Raw genomic sequence first — 22,712 nt, 5'->3', positions numbered from 1 at the left:
TAGATATCTGATACGATGAAAAATATATCAGTGTTTTGAAAAATAAGATTTAACTAAAATTATCGTGATCACAATTTGTCTTATTAAATCTTCCTTTTACTCACTCCACATTTTTTTTTAGCGGGAAATAAACTTTCAGAACAGCTGAGAATCGATTGCTCATGCACCTGTTCACATCAACATAATAATATTTTAAAGTAAACAAAGCTGCTCAACCTAATACAATAACCAAGAAGTATTACATACATCTATGATACACCTCTGTGTTAAGTTCTGTCAAATTTGTGGGGTCTCAGTGAGGGGGGAGTTCTGATCCTGTTTACTGTTTTGTCAGATTCCCGTATCCCGCTTACACTATGTCATGACTATGAACGTAAGCAATTCTCCCGTTTTCGTGGCACAATAATTTGACTTTTACGTATCATGCTGAAAAAAATCGGCAATCCCACATCACGCTTAGATCCCAATGAGACCCACCTTTATGTCTACAAAGCACAAAATAATTATTGATGTTTGTTCTTTTCAAATCGCAAAAACGTTGCACAGAAAAAAATCTGGGAAAAACGAAGCACACGAAATAAAATCTTTAAAAATATTAATACTACATAATATTACTATAAATATTTTATTTCACCCATTTTTTCGCTTATTATGAAATCTTCAGGCGACTGTGGTGAATCGTGATTGACAGAAAAAAATCAACCTGTGAATCGTGATGAGACCATCAGGACCCTCTATTATAGCCTTGTGTCCAAGACTTGATAATTAGCACATCCACAGTCGCCTGAAGATTTCATAATTTAAGCAAAAAATAGTTGAAATAAAAAATTTTTAGTAGTATTATATAGAATAATATATAATACTACTAAAAATATAAATCTTCAGGGATTCACGCTTCATACAGCTGACGATGAGTCCCGTTTTAACGGGATCGCAATACCTCTTATATTTTCTGCTAAAAACAGTGCAAACATGAGTTATCTTTCTTTGTTGAATACCCAGATGAAAGTGTAAACATGGCGCTTCTGTTTGTTGAAAACCGTGTCAAAATCAAAGGAAATTTACGAAATTAACGAGAATTTGAAATGAGGGAACATTTTATTTGAAAGAATATGGAAGAATTGAAGCCAAATGTGTATACTTTATTGACATACATACCTGCCAAGTTTGGAAAGTGCCCATGGGGGTTTTAGTGCGCGACAACAATTTCAAAGGTTACAATTCTTTGCGACGACTATTTTGCGTGTGCTGGTTTGTGGTCCAGAAAAAGTGTCATATTTGTAAGATGAGCTTACATGCCTTTTTCTGAAGTTTATTTGCATGATTCTAGTTATTATATATCAGTAGAAAAGATGAACATGTAGCTGCAAGTTGCATCTATCTGGTATAATATGGTCAACACATGTCCAAGAATTTTGGTATGTTCTTGGCCTAATATATCATGTATATCTTCTTTATTTTTCAAAATAATTGGACCCTACATTTAGAAAAGTAGTTCTAAATATAATGTCAGAATTTCCCATTTTTACATGCAAGTTAAATAAAAATCTACCTTTTTCATTTTTATTTTTCACAGAAGTACAATGACCCCTTGACTAAGGCAAGTCCCTCATTTAAGGGATTCCTCATGTGGGGTTTTTTGTTTTGTCCATTTGAAAAATAAAGAATAGTACATTAAATGATTTGGTTATTTTAATTAAATACATAAATAACATTTGTTACAGCAAGTGTAATATCAATAAATTAGTGAATAAACTACTATTTATTATCTTTATGGTAGTACTGCATCATTGAAGTTTGTCAATCAGCCATGCTTTTATTCTTATTCTGTGTAAGAACCTCCTTGCAGGTGAAAAACCATTTGCCATGTTCACGATTTTAAAAAACGAATTCAACACAAGTTCAAAATCTAGGATGTTAGAATTATCTTGAGAGAAAACGTTTTTGATTGGCTGATTAATTTTGATCATAAGAAACATAGAATTTGATTGGCTGAACACGAATGTCTTCCTTGGACACAGTTCAAAATCGGGAACCATCATATTTTTCGTGTAGATTTTCACAAAATCGTGTTTTAGAGGGTTTTTCACGATCACGATCGTGCAATCATGACTAAGGGTCAAAATCGTGAAATACACGCCTAAATCGTGAAAGTTGGAGGTATGAACATAAAATGTTGTTTCATGTACAAAACACTTGGAATGGACATCGTTCATTGTAAGGAATTTGTACAGCCTCATTAAATTTTTCAACATTTTGCCGTTTTGGGTATAAAAAAAATACGATTTGGGGTCAAAGAGCAGAATTTTGAGAATTTCACCTACATGACCTAGATATTGCCAAAAATTTGAATATTTTATGACGAAAAAAATTATCAAAACATGAACAAAACTGTGAACATGGTGTTGGTGAATAAAATAAAGACACAAATAGCTACAGACAAGTTTTTATTGACATTTATTATGAAGATCTCTTGAGTAATAGTAGCCAAGGAAGCCATCGTCTCAGAGTAGCTTCTGTCTGGGCAGCTATCGGTGAAAGGGTTAAGAGCTTTTCACCAAGATAAAATAACATTAAAACATTCAACATACAGACAAGATATACATGTATAACAGCACAGACATATGGAAATACATGCAAGGCACTACTAAAATACATATCTAAACTTGTAATAATCATAACACTAATGTATATATGCAATATGTATGTCATTTTAGATTTCTACAATGCAAGCATTCTTGACTGGAAAATCTGGTTTAACCAAGACAAAAGACAAACCAACTGCAAAAGAACCAACAAGAGAAAAAAGTAAACATGTTCCATGGGTGGAGAAGTAGTAAGTATTGACTGTTGTATTAGTTTCTCAACTCATTCATAATCTTACTAATAAGTAAACATGTTCATAATCTTACTTATAAGTAAACATGTTCATAATCTTACTTAAATTTCAACCCACTGGTGTTGAAACGCACAAAAATTAGAAATACACAGATATTAAAAAATATTGATATTGGGAAGATATGCATTCAAATAATTATGTATTATAATTGAAGTCCACCAATTATAGGACCAGCCATTTTATTTCTGTTAGTTATCTTGTCAATTACTGGAAGGTTTTCATCAATGAACGAAAGGGCCAACAATTTGCAAGAACAAGAAGACCCCCAACATTAATTGAAGTGGTATTCTTTGACAACATGATTGATTCTCCATTATAAAGCTATGTTAATGAATACATTTTTCATGAGAAATTTATACATTTCTGTCGAGATTACCGCGGGATTACGACGTTCCTAAGTTTGTACATTACCATTGGCGACGTTTGCGACTTCAGTGACGTCGCCGTGGGCTCTTGGAGTTGTTATTAAAAGTTATGGTTGAACAGACGTATTTGTTTATATTAGCGAAAATATCCTACTTTTAACCTCCACATTTATAACACAGACACACAAAAGTACCCAGAGTCCGACAATTGGGACTTTTCTTAGACGAATCCGGTCTTATCAGATGTAACGGGAGAATACACAACGCACCAATACCAGAATCAGCGAAATTTCCGTACCTTATACCGGCAAATCATCCGTTAACTAGACTAATTGTATTGGACGCACACGAAAAATTATTTCATAGTGGAATGAATGCTACAGTCACCTATATTAGACAAACGTTTTGGATACCAACTATTCGACAGTATGCAAAGAAATTACTCCGCAAATGCGTTATTTGCCGCAAAGTGAATGGAAAATCGTACGTTGCACCAGACCCACCACCTTTACCAAAAATCAGATAACAGGAAGCACCCCCTTTACAGTCACTGGAGTGGACTTTACAGGAGCATTACTTGTTAGATTTTAACAAAAGCATATATATGCCTGTTTACCTGCGCTTCTACCAGAGCCGTTCATCTAGAGGTGGTACCGAACCTAACCGAACATTCGTTTGTTCAAGCTTTTAGGCGTTTCGTAAGCCGCAAATCAATACCTAAGACACTTATATCAGATAATGCAACTACTTTCATTGCAGGAGCAGAGGAACTAAAACCATTATTTGAATCGGCAACACTAAAAGAAACGTTGTCTATACGAGGAATAGAATGGAAGTTCATACCAAAACGCGCACCTTGGTATGGTGGATTCTGGGAGAGACTTATTGCGCTAACCAAAACAAGCTTAAAAAAGACACTTGGACGAACTCAAGTTAGTATGGAAACTCTACAGACTGTCGTGACAGAAATAGAAAGAATTTTAAATGACAGGCCACTTACATATTTTTCATCAGATATCAGAGATTGCAAGACGTTAACCCCCGCTCATCTTTTGTATGGTAGAAGAATATCAGCGCTGCCATATCCGCAAATAGACATAGAGGAATTCAACGATCCAACCTATATGAATCATAAAGAACTCAACAAATGTGCACACAGACAAACTTTATTAATACAACACTTCTGGACCAGATGGAAGTCCAAATACTTAACTTCATTGCGCAAATTTCACAAAACTTTAGGAAAAAACGAACAATCTATTCAAATTGGGGACATAGTTCAAATACACAATGAATCGCCTAGAGTTAATTGGAAACTAGGTATAGTAAATGAACTTATTAGAGGCAATGATGGACATGTACGAGCAGCACGGATACAGACAAGCAATGGTGAGACATCCCGACCGATCGTTAAACTATTTCCGTTGGAAGTATCGGGGACACGTTCGACTGCTTCAAGCGATCACACTGACGAGCAACATGAAGACACAACGCAAAGAAGTACTAGACCAAAACGAAATGCGAGCATCAAGGCCCGGGAGAAAATACGAAAGTGGATAACCAATGTAGACGAAAATGATGAAGAAGACTAGAACTTTAACAATTTTAAAAAGGACTTTCGAAGTTAATTCAATTTTTCATTTATGTGAACAAGAACTTAGTTAATTCAATTTAGTTCATTCATGGAGATAGAGACTTTTTTAATTTGATTTATTTACAAATATGGACGGTTAATGTGAAATTTAAGATAATTTGCACTTTTTGCGGCCCCCAGTATGTCGAGATTACCGCGGGATTACGACGTTCCTAAGTTTGTACATTACCGTTGGCGACTTCAGTGACGTCGCCGTGGGCTCTTGGAGTTGTTATTAAAAGTTATGGCTGAACAGACGTATTTGTTTATATTAGCGAAAATATCCTACTTTTAACCTCCACAATTTCAAACAAATCTTAGGATGAATTCTATCCTTCCTTTAATGATGCCGAACACTTTCATTCAGAGATATTTATACTTTAAATGTCTCAATTACGATGAGGTTGAATTCCCTGTCATTTATTTATCATTCACGTACAAACTTGTCTCAGAAAAAAAATATATCTATACATAAACCTCACTTTCGGTATATAGATGTGAATTTTGTTTTGAGACAAGTGCATGTGTCCATCCACAATAACTTGAGTTCATCTGATGTTCAGTACTTCAGTACTTCGATTGAAGATGTTGAAGAAGTCCTCTATAAAGTTACAAAGACTAGTTCAACTCTTTGGAAAGGAAATTTCATGATGTGGGAATTCTAAATTTTAGATACATAAAATATATTAAAATTATATCCTACAATGTTTAAGTTTCTAAAAATATCACTTTCATCGCCAGACCATCCTTAATAATGACATAAAATATTGGATAAAAAATAGATATTTTTTGGCTGTATCAAATTTTGTTTTAGGTTTATAAAACTTGAGAGAAAATTGAAAATATCCATAACAAATCTGTCTGCACTCAGATCACCATAATTTTTTAAATGATAGTAATTAATATACATGCAAAACTTCTTTTATTGTAATTTTGTTGTTCTCACATATATTTCGGGCCTGGAAATTTGTCCAACAGTTCTTTTTTTTTTTATTAAGGATTGGCTATCCTTAAGAATGACTGATTCACTGTTGTACATTTCCTTTATATAATTTCTTGTTTTGATACCATTTCAGCAGACCAAAATGTGTTGATGATGTTGCTTATCAAGATGAAGTAGTAGCTGTATTAAAGAAATCTTTACAGAATGCAGATGTAAGTATGTTGATTAAAAAGGATGGAGACAATACTAAGTGGGTAATCAAATAAAATCTCACCAAAAAACAGGTTTAAACTCAGTTGGTATCAAATTCTGCTTTACCTGTTTTTGGAAAGATTAGAACTTGTTCTAAATCTTTACTATGGCACCGGCCTCCCTAACAACACAACAGGTTAGCTACTGTTACTAAATGTATTCACACTGAAATATAGTTCCCTATGGTTCTCATGTATGTGCACATATTACACATATAAAGTGAAAAAAATGGGTATAATATAATATTGGAGCAGTTCATTCAAGAATGTATGTCATTAAGGTGTTTTGATGTGCAGGCTTTTTTTAAAAACATTTTGATGAGGTAATTGGGTATTGATACAATACTAGTATGATTGACAACTGTCATTATCATTATACAATCAGACAATGTAGACCTGCAATGCCCCACCTCCTTAACTGTCAATCAAATTTACCACATTACTTTTCAACCTCAGTCTTACATAATTATACAGACCCAATATACATCTGAATATACAAATTATTGACCTCATAATTGAATACACAAATGTATATATTAGATGTTTGACATATATAAGGATGATAGATTTATTTATTGCCAATAACTTTTGATCTACATTACATAAAGTGATTCTGTAAATTATATCTGAAAGATAAATGATTAATGGATTAACAAGATCTTTGAAAAAAATGAAATGTGAATATAAATATGAATATATAAAAGGTATTCAGGTATTCACTTTGAGTCATTGAAAGTAAAAAAATCAAAGCCAAAATATATTGCCATTATATCATACAAAGTTAAAGTTTCTAAAAATATTAAATCCTCTTTTGTTTGTTTTAAATTTGCAGTTACCAAATCTGTTGTTTTATGGTCCACCAGGAACAGGAAAAACATCAACAATTTTAGCAGCTTCTAGAGAGCTGTTTGGGTAAGGATGAAACTCTTCAAGACTTAAGTTTTCTTCATTTATACTGTTTTGATTTTAATTTATGTTTTTTGAAATGACCTACTACAAAAATAAGTATAACATGTATATACCAGTATATGAAAATCAATGTTTACTTTAATATTAGAAAAAATGCAAATAAATTATGAAAATATTTTTAAAACCATACAATTACCTGCACAGTAATTGAAATTAGTTTAGTGATTTATTCTATGTTAGGGACTTTCAAGAGATGCTTTAATGAAGTAAATTTGAAATTGAAATAAATAAGCCATTGATTGCATCTGGTCTGTTTCAGTCTTGAGATTAGTTATTTCATTTCATCTATCTTTTATAATCTTCCACCTCTTATCTTAAATTTATAACTGTCTTTCTATTCTAGGGACATGTAAATTTATAACTGTCTTTCTATTTTAGGGACATGTACAAAGACAGAGTTCTAGAACTAAATGCATCTGATGAAAGAGGAATCGATGTTGTTAGGGAAAAAGTGAAGAAATTTGCACAGCTTACAGCTAGTGGAACAAGACCCGAGTAAATATCATTCACAATATAGTAAACAAAGGCCAAACAAAATTATTATTTTTTTAAATACAGTATGAATTAAAAATTAAAAGAACTATGCCAGAGGCACTTTGACAGATATTTATCATCATGAATACTGATTTTATTCTTTCCCTTCCTTTACTGGGTCAGGTATTTGATATTCATTGCCTGATTGATCTATCATTTTAAAGTTAACATTAAATTTTAAATCCGGTTGCATTTGTACTTAAAATTTTGTAAGTGAGTTGTTTACTGATTTCAATGAGGTTATGCTTGTTAGAAATGTTATTGCCAAATAATAGATAGGAGTGAATCCATAGAACTAAACTTATTATGGGTGACCTGAGATCGATTTATTAGAATATCAGCTTACAAAAATCTTTTTTTCCTCACTAAAAGTTTTCAAAAGAAAGAAAAAACGATTAAAAGATTATCAATGCGTTTTTTTTAAATATGAGTTGTTTTTATTCATTATATTATAATAATCTATTAAATTTTCAGTGGCAAGCCATGTCCACCTTTTAAGATAGTAATTCTTGATGAAGCAGATTCCATGACTAAGCCAGCTCAGGTAATTAACAAAGAAGAAAATATTCCACTATAGACTTCTTCATAGATTTATTTATACAGAAGTCTCTTCTGATGAAAAAAACAAAAAACAACCAACAACCTTGGCCAAAAATGTGAGGGCTTTGCAGCCAAAGAGGTGCAAGCTAATTTTCTTCAATTCCAGAGAGAGGGAGAGATGCATAATAAAAAGGTTTAATAGTTTGTGAATGCACAAGTTACATCTCTTTTGATCTAAGAATTATTGGTTTATTCATTGATTTGAAAACAAAATACTGTAAAATTTTGTGTGTAACCTGCATTCAAACATAATCTGCACTCATTTTCTTGTTAAAATCATGATGGGGAAACTTCGTTAAGTTCAAGAACTGTGTGGTCTTTTTTAGTATTCTCATGGATTGCCCTGCTTTCAATCATCACTTCACTCAGAAAGAAGTAAAGTGAGTTGAAGCTTTACATGTGTTGAATTAATCCATAGTCCAACAAAACAAAATTGAAATAGAAATACATATTAACAAATTGAATGAGTGTGAAGAAATACCATACTTAATAGTTTTTATGCAGTTAAGCTGCATTATGCGAGCACCCTAGATTTGTGTTCTACCCAATAAATGCTGAAATCAGTGGCGGATCCAGAAATTTTCATAAGTGGGGGCCCACTGACTGACCTAAGAGGGGGCCGCTTCAGTCACGCTTCAGTGATTCCCTATATAAGCAACCAAATTTTTCCCTCTAAATCCGCCTCTGGAAATACTTGCCATTGTTATTATCTAGCTCGCTACTATGTTATATATAACTAATTGAACACTTTTTTAATACTTTTTATTCTGGATTACAAAAAATATGACCAGAAAAACGTTAAATGATCGTCGATTTATCCAAAATAAGTTTTGAAGTTACACATAGGAAGTAGTGCCTATTAAGAATCCTTGTGTAGTTCATTATGACTTGTGCTTTTGGCCAAGATGTCAAAGAACAATTGTATGAAATATTTAATCGCCGAAAATCTCTTAAGACAAGTAGTTTAGATTTCCCAAATGGCAAAAGTCGTAGGAATATTGTTTGTCATCAATACGTAGGTAGTCTATTATATAACATTATAATAAGTTCAACTGTTCATGCTGTTGGCGGCAATTTCAAATTAGAAAAAAGAAATTTTCGTATCTTTTCAATTTGGAGGCAGGTGTGCAAATTAGCGGTGGTCCGAGGTCCGCGACCTTCCACTTTTGCAATCAGAATTTCGACTAGGATAGTTGGTTTCTAGCTACGCCCGACGTAGTCACCTTCCACTTTAAAGAAAATAAGAATTAAATTTGCAAACCTTTTCACTATGTTCACCAAACCAAAGTCTTCAATTAAACGAGCTCAAAATTTATTTTTATCATTATTATTCATGACAGCGATGTTCATTTTGTTCAACCGCTAGCTTTATACAGAAAATCACCGACAAATATTGTATAAATTCGAGTAAAATCGTATCTGATTGACAAAAACAACATTGTAAACACATAACAATGGCGGCCGTGAAGACAAAATTTTACAATATCGGATCCGATTCCGGAAGCGGATAAGGGTTATTCCGGGTTTGGCGATCCAAGCAGGTGAAAACATACATCTATGCATGGTAAATGAATATAAACACTAGAATTGTAAACCAAAAGATGCAAAAGAAAGAAGAAGCAGAAAAATATTTTATACAGAAACTCAAAATTCTTTTTGACAAGTTTTAATTTAAAAATCCAATACAACGTGACAACTGGGAACAGTATATCTAACAATATGCATGTTCATGGTCACAGTCTAAATTTTCTTTATCAGTGATAAATGATAATAATGCATGTGAGATGCTTTTAAGGTGTAAACATATTACTGCAATTTCGAAGGGTTATTTTTTATCTCATTTTTGAAGGGTCAATTAAAGTAGCTGAAAGTTTCTTTCTTTATTTTCATAAATAATGCAACTTTATTATATATACCTGAATGTAAGTAAATCATATGATATATAGGTGGCATCCTGTGTAATAACTTGGAAACAGTCGAGCTCCCCACCCCTAAACCATATGAGGGGCAGATCCAGGATTTTAGGTTAGGAGGGGCGCAAACTTCAATTTTCTCCGAGCAGAGCGAGGCTAAAAAAAATTTGAGGTAAAATTATCGGAATATTCATTATTAAGCTGAGAACAATCCCCCGACTGAATTCGCCCCTGCATATATTCAAGTATAGGACAATATAATAAATAAAATGAAATATAGGGGGAGTCCCTGGAGTTTCCCCACCCTCTCCTGTTTGAGAACTTGGAAACGGTCGAGATCCACACCCCTTTTCATGTTTGTGACAATATGAAAAATCAAATGAAATATAGGAAGAGTCGTTGGGGTTCACCCCAACCTTCCTGTTTTAGAATTTAAAAATGGTCGAGATCCCCACCCCTAAACCATATATATTCATGTATGGGACAATATAACAAATAAAATAAAATGTAGGGGAAGTCTCTAGGGTCACCCTACCCCCAGAGGCGGTTCCAGAAATTTGTGTAAGTGGGGGCCCACTGACTGACCTAAGAGGTTGCCCGCTCCAGTCACGCTTCAGTGATTCCCTATATAAGCAACCAATTTTTTTCCCAAAAAGGGGGGGTGGCCCCACCCCCCTAAATCATCTGCCTACCCCTACCTGTTTGAGAACTTGAAAACCATTGAGATCTCCACCCCTAAATTATATATATTCATATGTATGGGACAAAATAACAAATCATTTACATTTACTATGGGCAAGTCAGTCAGACCTCACCTTTGATCCCTGTTGTAGTGAACATTTGTCTGATTCGTGTCTCAACTTTTGTACTACAGAACACAAATTCAATTTTCTTTCCAGGGAAACCAGTCCATTCATACTATTACATGTTCATACTAAGTCAACTTGAACTTCTAGCAGTCAAATAAAACCAAGGTTAACTACCAAGTAGAACAACTGCAATCATTGGGAACTTGTACCACTGCAGACTCACCATAAAAACATACATTGCTATATGCATTGCTTTTGAAACCTTGATAACATATTAAATATTTGCCTTAATAAATAAATCATTAGATAAACATAAATGTACTATATATGAATGTTTAATGTTGAGGCAACTTTGCCACAGTTTTCATAATTACGATTGCCTTGGTTTTTGGTTAACTGCCTTCAGCGCTGTAAGCGCTTTGATTTAAAGAATATGGCTGACAGTAAAACAGTGCTGTCATTTAGTAAAGTGCTATAGAATTATTCTTCACTAATGTTTAATATGTAAATGTATTTCAGGCAGCATTGAGAAGAACAATGGAGAAGCAGTCGAGAACGACGCGATTCTGTTTGATATGTAACTATGTCAGTAGAATTATAGAACCTATTACATCTAGGTGTGCAAAGTTCAGGTTTAAACCATTAGCAGAAGACATCTTATCCAAAAGATTACGGGAAATCTGTGTGAAAGAAAATATTAAATGTGATGATGAGGTATGCAAAAAAAGAATACTTTTAAAATGATCAGGTTGAAATTAACTTGTTAATAAATGTTGTCAGAATAAAAATCTTTTTAAACAAAAATCAGATCAAAATTGAAATAATACTAAACTTGTGGCAAAATTAAAGTGACTTGTCTGTCTTTATGTAGCTTCTTGAAAAAGAAGGAGATATAGTATGATTGCCAGTGAAGCAAATATCCACCAGAGACCACATGGCATAGATGTTTTCAGTTGCAGGTCACCATATGGTCTTCAACAGTGATCAAAGCACATACAGCATATAGCAAGCAATAAAATGTAAAACAATTCAAATAAAAAAAACAAACTGGCTTATTTATTCAGATTCTATCTAAACCAATATGATATACAACAAACCACAACAGTCTCCAGACATGGGACAGGTATAATTATACAGAGTGTGGCAGAGTTCAACATTTTTGCGTGTGTTCAACCATTCCCCATGCCTGGACAGTGGTGTAACAGTCCCCATGCCTGGACAGTGGTGTTACAGTCCCCATGCCTGGACATTGGTGTTACAGTCCCCATGCCTGGACAGTGGTGTAACATTCCCCATGCCTGGACAGTGGTGTAACAGCACAACAAGAACAAATATAAAAAAAAACGTTGAAAAGAGCTTGACTCGTCAAATTGATACCAAACACTAAAAACACAAAGTGCCAATCTGAGAGTATAAGCAGTTACTGAAATCTGGTTCACAGCCAATAAATAATGAACAAAAACATATTTTTCATTTGATTTAGGACTTCTACATCAAAACTTTGTTCTTTAGATGGGTAAATAACTCTCAGGACTGTTCCAGAATGAAACATATGGGAAGCACTTACATATCCCACTGCTGTATTTTTCAGGACTACCATAAGAAATTGGAATAAATGTAAATATTAAAGCAGAATGTTATAAACTTGTAATATTTTTAGGCAATACATGGTTTAATGTATACGTCTGAGGGAGATCTGAGAAAAGCCATCACATATTTACAGAGTGCAGCAAGATTAAAAGGAGAAGATGAAATTAATAAACAAGATATTTATGAAATTGCTGGTGTAAGTAGATATAAATCATGTCAATTATGTAAAGATAAAAAAGAGTTTCACAAATCTATAAATACACAAGACTACTGGCTAAGAATATATTTGTCTTTAGATATGCATGGATATAGTGGGATAGAATTAAACCTGGAAATCACAATATTGAATAACATGACTAACATAAACTGGGTTTAACTGTTGACAGAAATCATAAAAAACTGAAATAGATAACTGTAACATAAACTGTGTTTAACTGTTGACAGAAATCATAAAAAAACTGAAATAGATAACTGTAACATAAACTGTGTTTAACTGTTGACAGAAATCATAATAAACTATAGAAAACTGCTTTACTATTTTCCAGACAAAGTATAAAACCTTACTGTTACTAAAACACTAGAGCAACACCAGACCTCAAGTTAAAAAAATCTTTGCCAAATTTTGGAGTGGCATTTTCAGGAAAATGTTTGTGGACTGATTTGAAGAAAATAATCTGAGAAAACATTATGTCTCCCAATGAAATGAATTTCAACCATATCATGTTTATGTTTAACCTTTCTTTTCCTTTCCTTATCATTGCGAGTCTTTCTTTGTTCAGTGTTAGATATAACAAAGAACATATCAGACATTAAACTAAAATGCATTATTATTTAAGGGCTAGTTAAAATCCTGAGCAGTTAGCCGAGTTTAAGTTGTACTACCCTTCCAGGCAAGTTTATCAAAAAAAAATTCCAACACTTTTAAAAAATAAATATCAAACAACACAAACCCTAATATACACTTGGGATAAACCCTTGGCAGAAATTCAAATATAGAAAAAAAAAACACAATATAACAAGGAGATACTGGCCTACATGAATCACAGTTGTTCAGGGCAAGTTGAAAGTTTTATCAAATTCTGTGTACATGGAAAGCTGTCCATCCCATCTCTCTAAACAAAAATCTGTATATAGAAATTTTCATGTATAAAACTGGCTTTCATATTTCATTGTACAGAAAACAATGTGAAATTAGTTTAAACTTCATTTGAAAACTAATTATACCCCCGCTTTGAAAAAAAGGGGGGTATACTGTTTTACCTCTGTCTGTCCTTCCGTCAGTCTGTCAGTCTGTCAGTCAGTCCGTCCGTCCCATGAATATTTTTCGTCACATTTTTCTCAGGAACTACACTACCAGGATTTCTGAAATTTGGTTTCAGGCTTGATATAAGTCAGCTATACTGTGTGATGCGTTTTCAGATTCATCACTCGACAACTTCCCGTTTACAAAACACTTGTATCATTTTTACACCTGATAGCCAAGTTGAAAATTTTTCGTCACATTTTTCTCAGGAACTGCACTACCAGGATTTCTGATATTTGATTTCAGACTTGATATAAGTCAGCTATACCGTGTGATGCGTTTTCAGATTCATCACTCGACAACTTCCTGTTTAACGAACACTTGTATTATTTTACACATGATAACCAAGTTGAAAATTTTTGTCGCATTTTTCTCAGGAACTACAATACAAGGATTTCTGAAATTTGGTTTCAGGGTTTATATAAGTCTGCAATACTGTGTGATGCGTTTTCAGATTCATCACTCGACAACTTCCTGTTTACCGAACACTTGTATGATTTTACATACGATAGCCAAGTTGAAAATTTTCGTCACATTTTTCTCAGGAATTACTATACAAGGATTTCTGAAATTTGGTTTCAGGATTTATACAAGTCAGCTATACCGTGTAATGCGTTTTCAGATTCATCACTCAACAACTTCCTGTTTACCGAACACTTGCATATTTTTACACTATTAAAATTATCCACTTGTGGCGGGGGTATCATCAGTGAGCAGTAGCTCGCAGTTTCACTTGTTTGAGACAGATCTAGAAATATAATTGTAATCTGACTGATTTTTGCACAGGTTTTATAGATATCAGATCTAGAAATATAATTGTAATCTGACTGATTTTTGCACAGGTTTTATAGATATTTAGTATCGTTTCAGGTTATTCATGATGAAATTATAGACAGGTTAATAGAAGTGTGCAGTACAGATTCTTATGAAAAATTGGAACAAGAGATAAAGGTAAGGTTTGGTTTTTGGGTCTGATAGTTTTAAATGGGAAGGTTGGGGATTTGGCAAAATTGATATAGCTTCTGAATATAAGTTGCTACATCTTTATGATGAACTTGCCTCTAGCTGCATTTTACTGGTTAAGGGCTCAAATTAATCCTCAGATAACCAGCAATGTGATTTAATGTGCATCAAACCTCTATCATTATTAGTTAATAAACAAGTCGCCCCTTACTGATGTGTAATTTTTCTGTAAAAACCATTTATTTTTCTTCAAATTTTGAGGAATATTCTCAAAATGAAGTGCAAAGAAAACTGCTCTTTTAAGAGGATTTATGACTTTTTTCAATAACTGTGCAGTGAGTTTTTGAAGAATAGTATTAAACTAATAGTTCTAACTTGTACACTAGTTGCAAATGTAATTTTTAGTTTAGCAGCGCAATCGCAAACTTGAAATACGCTAAAAATCTGAAGTCATTTCTTAAAGATATTATGAGAAAAGAGACAAAAACCGCTAAAATATTCTGAATTTGTTTTGCAAAGTTGAAATAGATGTAACAAAACCATGTTTTGTAAGTGTTTCGGTATACTAAAGTTGAAAACACTTTTGTTTGAATAAAGGAACATGTATATTTTAATGATAAAATGACAGTGAGAATCTTTATATTATTTTTATACGACTGCAAAAATTGAAAATTTTTGATCGTATATTGGTATGATGTTGGCGTCGTCGTCCGAATACTTTTAGTTTTCGCACTCTAACTTTAGTAAAAGTGAATAGAAATCTATGAAATTTTAACACAAGGTTTATGACCACAAAAGGAAGGTTGGGATTGATTTTGGGAGTTTTGGTCCCAATATTTTAGGAATTAGGGGCCAAAAAGGGCCCAAATAAGCATTTTCTTGGTTTTCGCACTATAACTTTAGTTTAAGTAAATAGAAATCTATGAAATTTTAACACAAGGTTTATGACCGCAAAAGGAAGGTTGGGATTGATTTTGGGATGTTTGGTTCCAACAGTTTGGGAATTAGGGGCCAAAAAAGGGCCCAAATAAGCATTATTCTTGGTTTTCACACAATAACTTTAGTAAAAGTAAATAAAAATCAATGAAATGTAAACACAAGGTTTATGACCACAAAAGGAAGGTTGGGATTGATTTTGGGAGTTGAGGTCCCAACAGTTTAGGAATTAGGGGCCAAAAAGGGGCCCAAATAAGCATTATTCTTGGTTTTCGCACCATAACTTTAGTATAAGTAAATAGAAATCTATGAAATTTAAACACAAGGTTTATGACCATAAAAGGAAGGTTGGGTTTGATTTTGGAAGTTTTTGTCCCAACAGTTTAGGAATAAGGGGCCCAAAGGGTCCAAAATTGAACTTTTTGTTTGATTTCATCAAAAATTTAATAATTGGGGTTCTTTGATATGCCAAATCTAACTGTGTATGTAGATTCTTAATTTTTGGTCCCGTTTTCAAATTGGTCTACATTAAAGTCCAAAAGGTCCAAAATTAAACTAAGTTTGATTTTAACAAAAAATGAATTCTTAGGCTTTTTTGATATGCTGGATCTAAACATGTACTTAGATTTTTGATTATGGACCCAGTTTTCAAGTTTGTTCAAATCAAGATCCAAAATTATTATATTAAGTATTGTGCAATAGCAAGAAATTTTCAATTGCACAGTATTCAGCAATAGCAAGAAATCTTCAATTGCACAGTATTGTGCAATAGCAAGAAATTTTCAATTGCACAGTATTGCGCAATAGCAAGAAATCTTCAATTGCACAGTATTGTGCAATAGCAAATATTTTCAATTGCACAGTATTGCGCAATAGCAAGAAATATCTAATTGCACAATACTGTGCAATAGCAAGAAATTTTCAATTGGAGTTATCTTTCTTTGTTCAGAATAGTAGTTGAATCAACTTAAATCATTGTTTTATACAATATACAATGTATATTCACTTTTACTACCAACCAATCTTTACCATTCAGTGATAACAAGCACTTTATTTTACATTTTAATATTTTATGATGTATTTAAGAGTAGTTATTGTTGCAAACTCCATTAGAAATTTGAATTGATATCAGTTTTGGAAAAAGGGAAAGGGGGATGTGAAAAAAAAATGGGGGAGGGGTAAATTTTTCTCATTTCAGATTTCATAAATAAAAAGAAAATTTCTTCAAACATTTTTTTGAGAGGATTAATATTCAACAGCATAGTGAATTGCTCAAAGGCAAAAGAAAAAATTTTAAGTTCATTAGACCACATTCATTCTGTGTCAGAAACCTATGCTGTGTCAACTATTTAATTTTAGATTTAAATAAGTTTGAAGAAGAAATCTTTAATTGATTTGTAAAATCTTGACATTTGTTTTGTGTAAAAAACCCATATAATGTCAAAAATTTGATCACAATCCAAATTCAGAGCTGTATCACGCTTGAATGTTTTGTCCATACTTGCCCCAACTGTTCAGGGTTCGACCTCTGCGGTCGTATAAAGCTGCACCCTGCGGAGCACCTGTTTTTTTTTTAATTTTGTCCGTAGTAGTAGACTTAAGTACTTAAATTTCAATAAATTCACTACAATGCCAGTGGCGCAGGGGTACGCTGATCTATCCCAAGGCGCTAAGATTGAGAGTTCGAATCTCACTTCCGGAGTTGGAAAATTAATTTCCTATATTAAATGTAACTTAACTTAACTTTACTTTCAATTTCAAAAAGGAAACCTACAAATTTTTTTTAAAAGAATGTATGTGCAAAATTGCCCCCCCCCCCCTTTTTTTTTACCCCCTTTGCTCCATCGGGCTCGATCAAGGGTGTCCCAGATCAAGCTAGCATTGGTAATTCAATGAATTTTCCCTTGTAAAAACAAAGTTAAGGTTGCTGATTGATTGAAAACGAATTAGACAAATAACTAGGGTCCAAGTTTGAAATCAGACAAAAAGAGACATTGATATTTCAAGGCCTATAGCACGTTATGCGTCTATTTATACCACTATGATAACTTATATGGCATTGTGTTTCCACCAAAACCTGACCCTATTAGCCCACCAATATGTCTCTGCACGACTTTTTGCCCAAGGATTTCATATTTTTATGCCCCACCTACGATAGTAGAGGGGCATTATGTTTTCTGGTCTGTGCGTCCGTTCGTTCGTCCGTCCGTCCGTCCGTCCGTCCGTCTGTCCCGCTTCAGGTTAAAGTTTTTGGTCAAGGTAGTTTTTAATGAAGTTGAAGTCCAATTGACTTCAAGCTTAGTATACATGTTCCCTATGATATGATCTTTTTAATTTTAATGCCAAATTAGAGGGTTTACCCCAATTTCACGGTCCACTGAACATAGAAAATGATAGTGCGAGTGGGGCATTCGTGTACTGGGGACACATTCTTGTTTCACTTTTTCTCCAACAGTCACATGACTTTTAGAAATATACCACGTGACCAAAAAATGATGAATTATCTTCAAACTTAATTTTTTGAAATATTTTACCAATTATCTTTCATTTGAGCCCAACATGACATGTGTATGACCATTGATGCGAATGCTGTATTCATTTAAACTTCGATAATGTATTTTCGTTAAGTAAAGGTCTAAAATGCATGAAAGGGAAAGGGTTAATAACTTTTTATGCCCCACTAAGGGGCATTATGTTTTTCGGTCAGTGTCTGTTCGTCCCTCTGTCAAGCTTCAGGTTAAAGTTTTTGGTCAAGGTAGTTTTTGATGAAATCCAAGTCCAATCAACTTGAAACTTAATACACATGTTATCTATGTTATGATCTTTGTAATTTTAATGCCAAATTCTAGCTTTTACTCCGATTTCATAGTCCACTGAACATAGAAAATGATAGTGCAAGTGGGGCATCTGTACTATGGACACATTCTTGTTTTTTATATCTAACTTTTTTTGTAATTTTAGGTAGCAATAATGGAAGGCTACTCTGGTATGCAGGTGATATCACAGTTACATGATAAACTGGTGGAAATGGAGGCACTAACAGACAAACAGAAATCTGTCATCATGGAAAAACTGGCTGTAAGTGATTATGTTTATATAGTAAAAGTTCTATTGCTAGCAGATTTTTGTCGAGCCTGCAACTTTTGTTGCAGAAAGCTCGACATAGGGATAGTGATCCGGCAGCGGCGGCGGCGGTGTTAGCTAACTTCTTAAAAGCTTTATATTTTAGAAGGTGGAAGACCTGGATGCTTCATACTTTGTATATAGATACCTCATGTTACGAAGTTTCCGTCAGTCACATGTCCAATGTCCTTGACCTCATTTTCATGGTTCAGTGACCACTCGAAAAAAAAAGTTAAGATTTTTTGTAATGTTGAATTCTCTCTTATTATAAGTAATAGGATAACTATATTTGATATGTGCGTACCTTGAAAGGTCCTCATGTCTGTCAGACAGTTTTCACTTGACCTCGACCTCATTTCATGGATCAGTGAACAAGGTTAAGTTTTGGTGGTCAAGTCCATATCTCAGATACTACAAGCAATAGGGCTAGTATATTCGGTGTATGGAAGGACTGTAAGGTGTACATGTCCAACTGGCAGGTGTCATCTGACCTTGACCTCATTTTCATGGTTCAGTGGTTATAGTTAAATTTTTGTGTTTTGGTCTGTTTTTCTCATACTATATGCAATAGGTCTACTATATTTGTTGTATGGAATGATTGTAAGGTGTACCTATCTAGCGGGCAGATGTCATGTGACCTTGACCTCATTTTCATGGTTCAGTGGTCAAAGTTAAGTTTTTGAGTTTTGGTCTTTTTATCTAATACTATATGCCGTAGGTCATCTATATTTGGTGTATGGAAATATTTCATGATCTTTATGTCAGTCGCGCAGGTTTTATTTGACCGTGACCTCATTTTCACGGTTCATTGCACAGTGTTAAGTTTCTGTGTTTTGGTCTATTTTTCTTAAACTATAAGTAATAGGTCAACTATATATGTTGTATAGAAGCATTGTTAGCTGTACATGTCTGCCTGGCATGGTTCATCTGACCTTGACCTCATTTTCAAGGTTCATTGGTCTTTGTTTAGTTATCTTGGTTAATGTTAAGTTTATGTGACAGTTGTATTAAAGCTTAGGTTTATACTTAGGACTATCAACATAATATCAATGATTAGTATAGAAGGCGAGACATTTCTGCGTGTGCACTCTTGTTCATTTTAGACGTTCTGAAAGACTATAGATATAAGAAGATGTTGTTTGTGTGCCAAAGAGACAACTCGCCATCAAAGTTATAATTTGTAAAAATAAACCATTGTAGGTCAAAGTACGGTCTTCAACATGGATCCCTTGGCTCACACCAATCAGCAAGCTATAAAGGGCCCCATAAATTACTAGTGTAAAGCCATTCAAACAGGAAATTCAAAGGTCTAAAAATGAGGAAGAGAACTTAAAACCACATCAACAAATGACAACCACTGAATACACAAATACCAGAAGCACTACAAAGCCTCAGAAAAACATTTTCTTTCTGGCTATGAATTTTGTGGAACCAATTGTAAATTAAGAAAAGGGAAATAAACAAGATTTGTAAATGGTCATTTAATATTTGAGATATTAACTTATTATAACTAAAGCAAGTTAAAAATAAAGGCTGCAAGGTCATACTTTGAGTAGGATGTTGATATTTCCCATGGTAATTGGTCTCGTTTAATTTACTCTTTATTAAATGTCTCACAATTCCATGTTAATCCTACACTTATGTCATTATGTATGTGACATGCTTATTTTGCTGTTATGTGTTTTCTGTATAATTTTGTGAAGCTTGTATACTGATTATAATTGTGAGCCTATTTGATCTTTTTGTAGGTTGTAGACAAATGTTTAATTGATGGAGCTGATGAATATTTACAACTGATGTCTCTATTTACAACTATGATGTCACAGATATGTCATGGAGAAAAGTGAAATAAACATGGAAATTTCTTTGCAAAATTCTTGATTTAAGGACAAAAGTAACTTATTTTGTCCTTTTATGATAACTGCTGTGAAAACAAAATCCAAAGCACATAATAGAACTATTGTGTAAAATACGACTAAGATTTTCCTCAAAATATGCCACATATGCTATAAATGGAGAAGATAAAGCAACAAAGAAGTGAAATTATAGCATGCCTTGTATACAAAACAATATGGAAGAATGTAAAATTATTATTTAAAATAATTTTATGAATAAAGTAATAAATTTAATTGTACATACAGATTTATATATTGTAAAATAGGCCTTAGATACTCAACAGTTTGATTAATGTTTGTATGCCCCTTCTGTAGCGAAGGGAGCATTTAGTTTTATTTGGTGTATGGAAATATTTAAAGATGTACATGTCAGTCTGGCAGGTTTTGTTTGTCCTTGACCTCATTGCTCAGTGTTGAGGGGTTTTTTTTGGTCTGTTTTTGTTAAACTATAAGCAACAGGTCAGTTATATATCTTGTGTATGGAATGATTGTAAGGTGAATGTCTGTTTGACAGGTATCATCACCTCGATACATTTTCATGGTTTATTAGTCAATGTTAAGTTTTCATGGTTAAGTTGTTTCTTAGATACGATACTATAAACAATATGTCGACTATAATTAAATTTGTGGTTCCACTGTAATACCCAAGAAATCTATGAAAATTGATATACAATAATATGAATGAATCCACAGTATATGGATAAATTTTTTCAGTATATTTATTCCTCTCAAGATCCATGTCTGTCCCTGGGTTCACCTGGCCATGACCTCATTTAAGGGGTCAGTCATCAAAGTTACATTTTCTCAGATACTTCAAGCAATAGTTCATGATATTTGGTGTATAACATGAGTTTAAGGTGCATATGTTCAAAAACCAGGTAACACAGACATTGACCTTATTTTCATGATTCATTAGACAATGTTTAGTACTTGTAGTTTGATCTATTTCTCAGCTACTCTAAACAATGAGGCAACTTTTTGTGTTTATGGGATGAACATTAGGTGAACATGTCTGTCAGACAGGTTTCATATGACCTAGGCCTAATTTCATGGTTGATTGGAATTTGGTGGATGTTAAGTTTTCATGGTTTTGTCAGTTTATTCTTGACTATAAGCAATAGATCAATTATATATTGTTAGGTTTATATATGAAATGAATAATGGCATTGATCTCATTTTCATTTATCATTATGTTGTAAGTAAAACTTTTGAATTACAGACTAATCAAGGAATGATATGATATATGGTCTGGAAATTTATTATGTTGTTTTACTGTGATATTTTTAGCTATGCCAGTGAGTCACTCTCTTTCTAATAAAGAGAACAGGTATTATTAGCAGACCGACATATCCAACCTCAGGGTTTTTGTTATTTTTGAAAATTTGGTGTTGATCATATCTTTAAAATTTATTTTAGAGCTTGATGTATTGTATAGAGATTTCTCTATCGTTGATTACTGTAAGTTGACATTTCAAGATCCATTTTGGTTGTTTGTAACATAGTGGGTTAATTAGTGTGTTATATCCAACATCTCTGTTTATCATATACATGACAAACAATCCTGCAGTCTTGGAAAAGAAGCAATGATCACAAATGTGCACACATTGGAAGGTCTCGCATGATCATGATTGAATTTATGATGAAAGTCATTAGGATAAAGGTTTTACTATAATTATCACATACATGTATTATCAATAAGTTGACCCATGTAAATGAAGTCTGGTTTGGATGAACCCTTTCTGACATATAAGGTCATCTTTCAATCATTACACACACCAAATAAAGTTCTGCTTATATCTGAGAAACAGACATATTTATGAAAACGTAATATGGACAAATGAACCATGAAAATGAGGTCAAGGTAAGATATTACCTGCACCTTGACATTGTACACCTTACTATCATTCCATGTAGACGTACTGCTTACAGTATCTAAAAAAGGACATAATCTGGTAAAAACCATAAAAATCCATGAAATGATGTTGA

General features: G+C 33.3%; 1 protein-coding gene across 4 annotated transcripts; it reads left to right on the top strand.

Annotated features, from left to right (window-relative positions):
* Window positions 1-55: 55 nt before the first annotated feature.
* On the top strand, window positions 56-20,965 carry LOC143067620 (replication factor C subunit 4-like). Of its 4 annotated transcripts, none has more exons than XM_076240998.1 (11): window positions 56-197; window positions 2,718-2,836; window positions 5,974-6,052; window positions 6,924-7,003; window positions 7,439-7,555; window positions 8,069-8,138; window positions 11,436-11,630; window positions 12,577-12,702; window positions 14,680-14,760; window positions 18,670-18,786; window positions 20,580-20,965. In XM_076240998.1, the coding sequence occupies exons 2-11, from the start codon at window positions 2,727-2,729 to the stop codon at window positions 20,676-20,678; spliced, it is 1,074 nt and encodes a 357-aa protein (XP_076097113.1). In that variant the 5' UTR covers window positions 56-197; window positions 2,718-2,726; the 3' UTR covers window positions 20,679-20,965. The 4 variants fall into 4 exon arrangements, with proteins under 4 accessions (XP_076097113.1, XP_076097112.1, XP_076097114.1 ...); XM_076240997.1 differs by having other exon boundaries at window positions 98-235; XM_076240999.1 differs by having other exon boundaries at window positions 110-188.
* Window positions 20,966-22,712: the final 1,747 nt, after the last annotated feature.

This window comes from Mytilus galloprovincialis, chromosome 3, assembly GCF_965363235.1.
Source record: "Mytilus galloprovincialis chromosome 3, xbMytGall1.hap1.1, whole genome shotgun sequence".
NCBI classification, from domain to species: Eukaryota; Metazoa; Mollusca; class Bivalvia; order Mytilida; family Mytilidae; genus Mytilus; species Mytilus galloprovincialis.
Note: the sequence above shows the minus strand (reverse complement) of the source record. Positions and strands in the feature narration are given on the sequence as shown.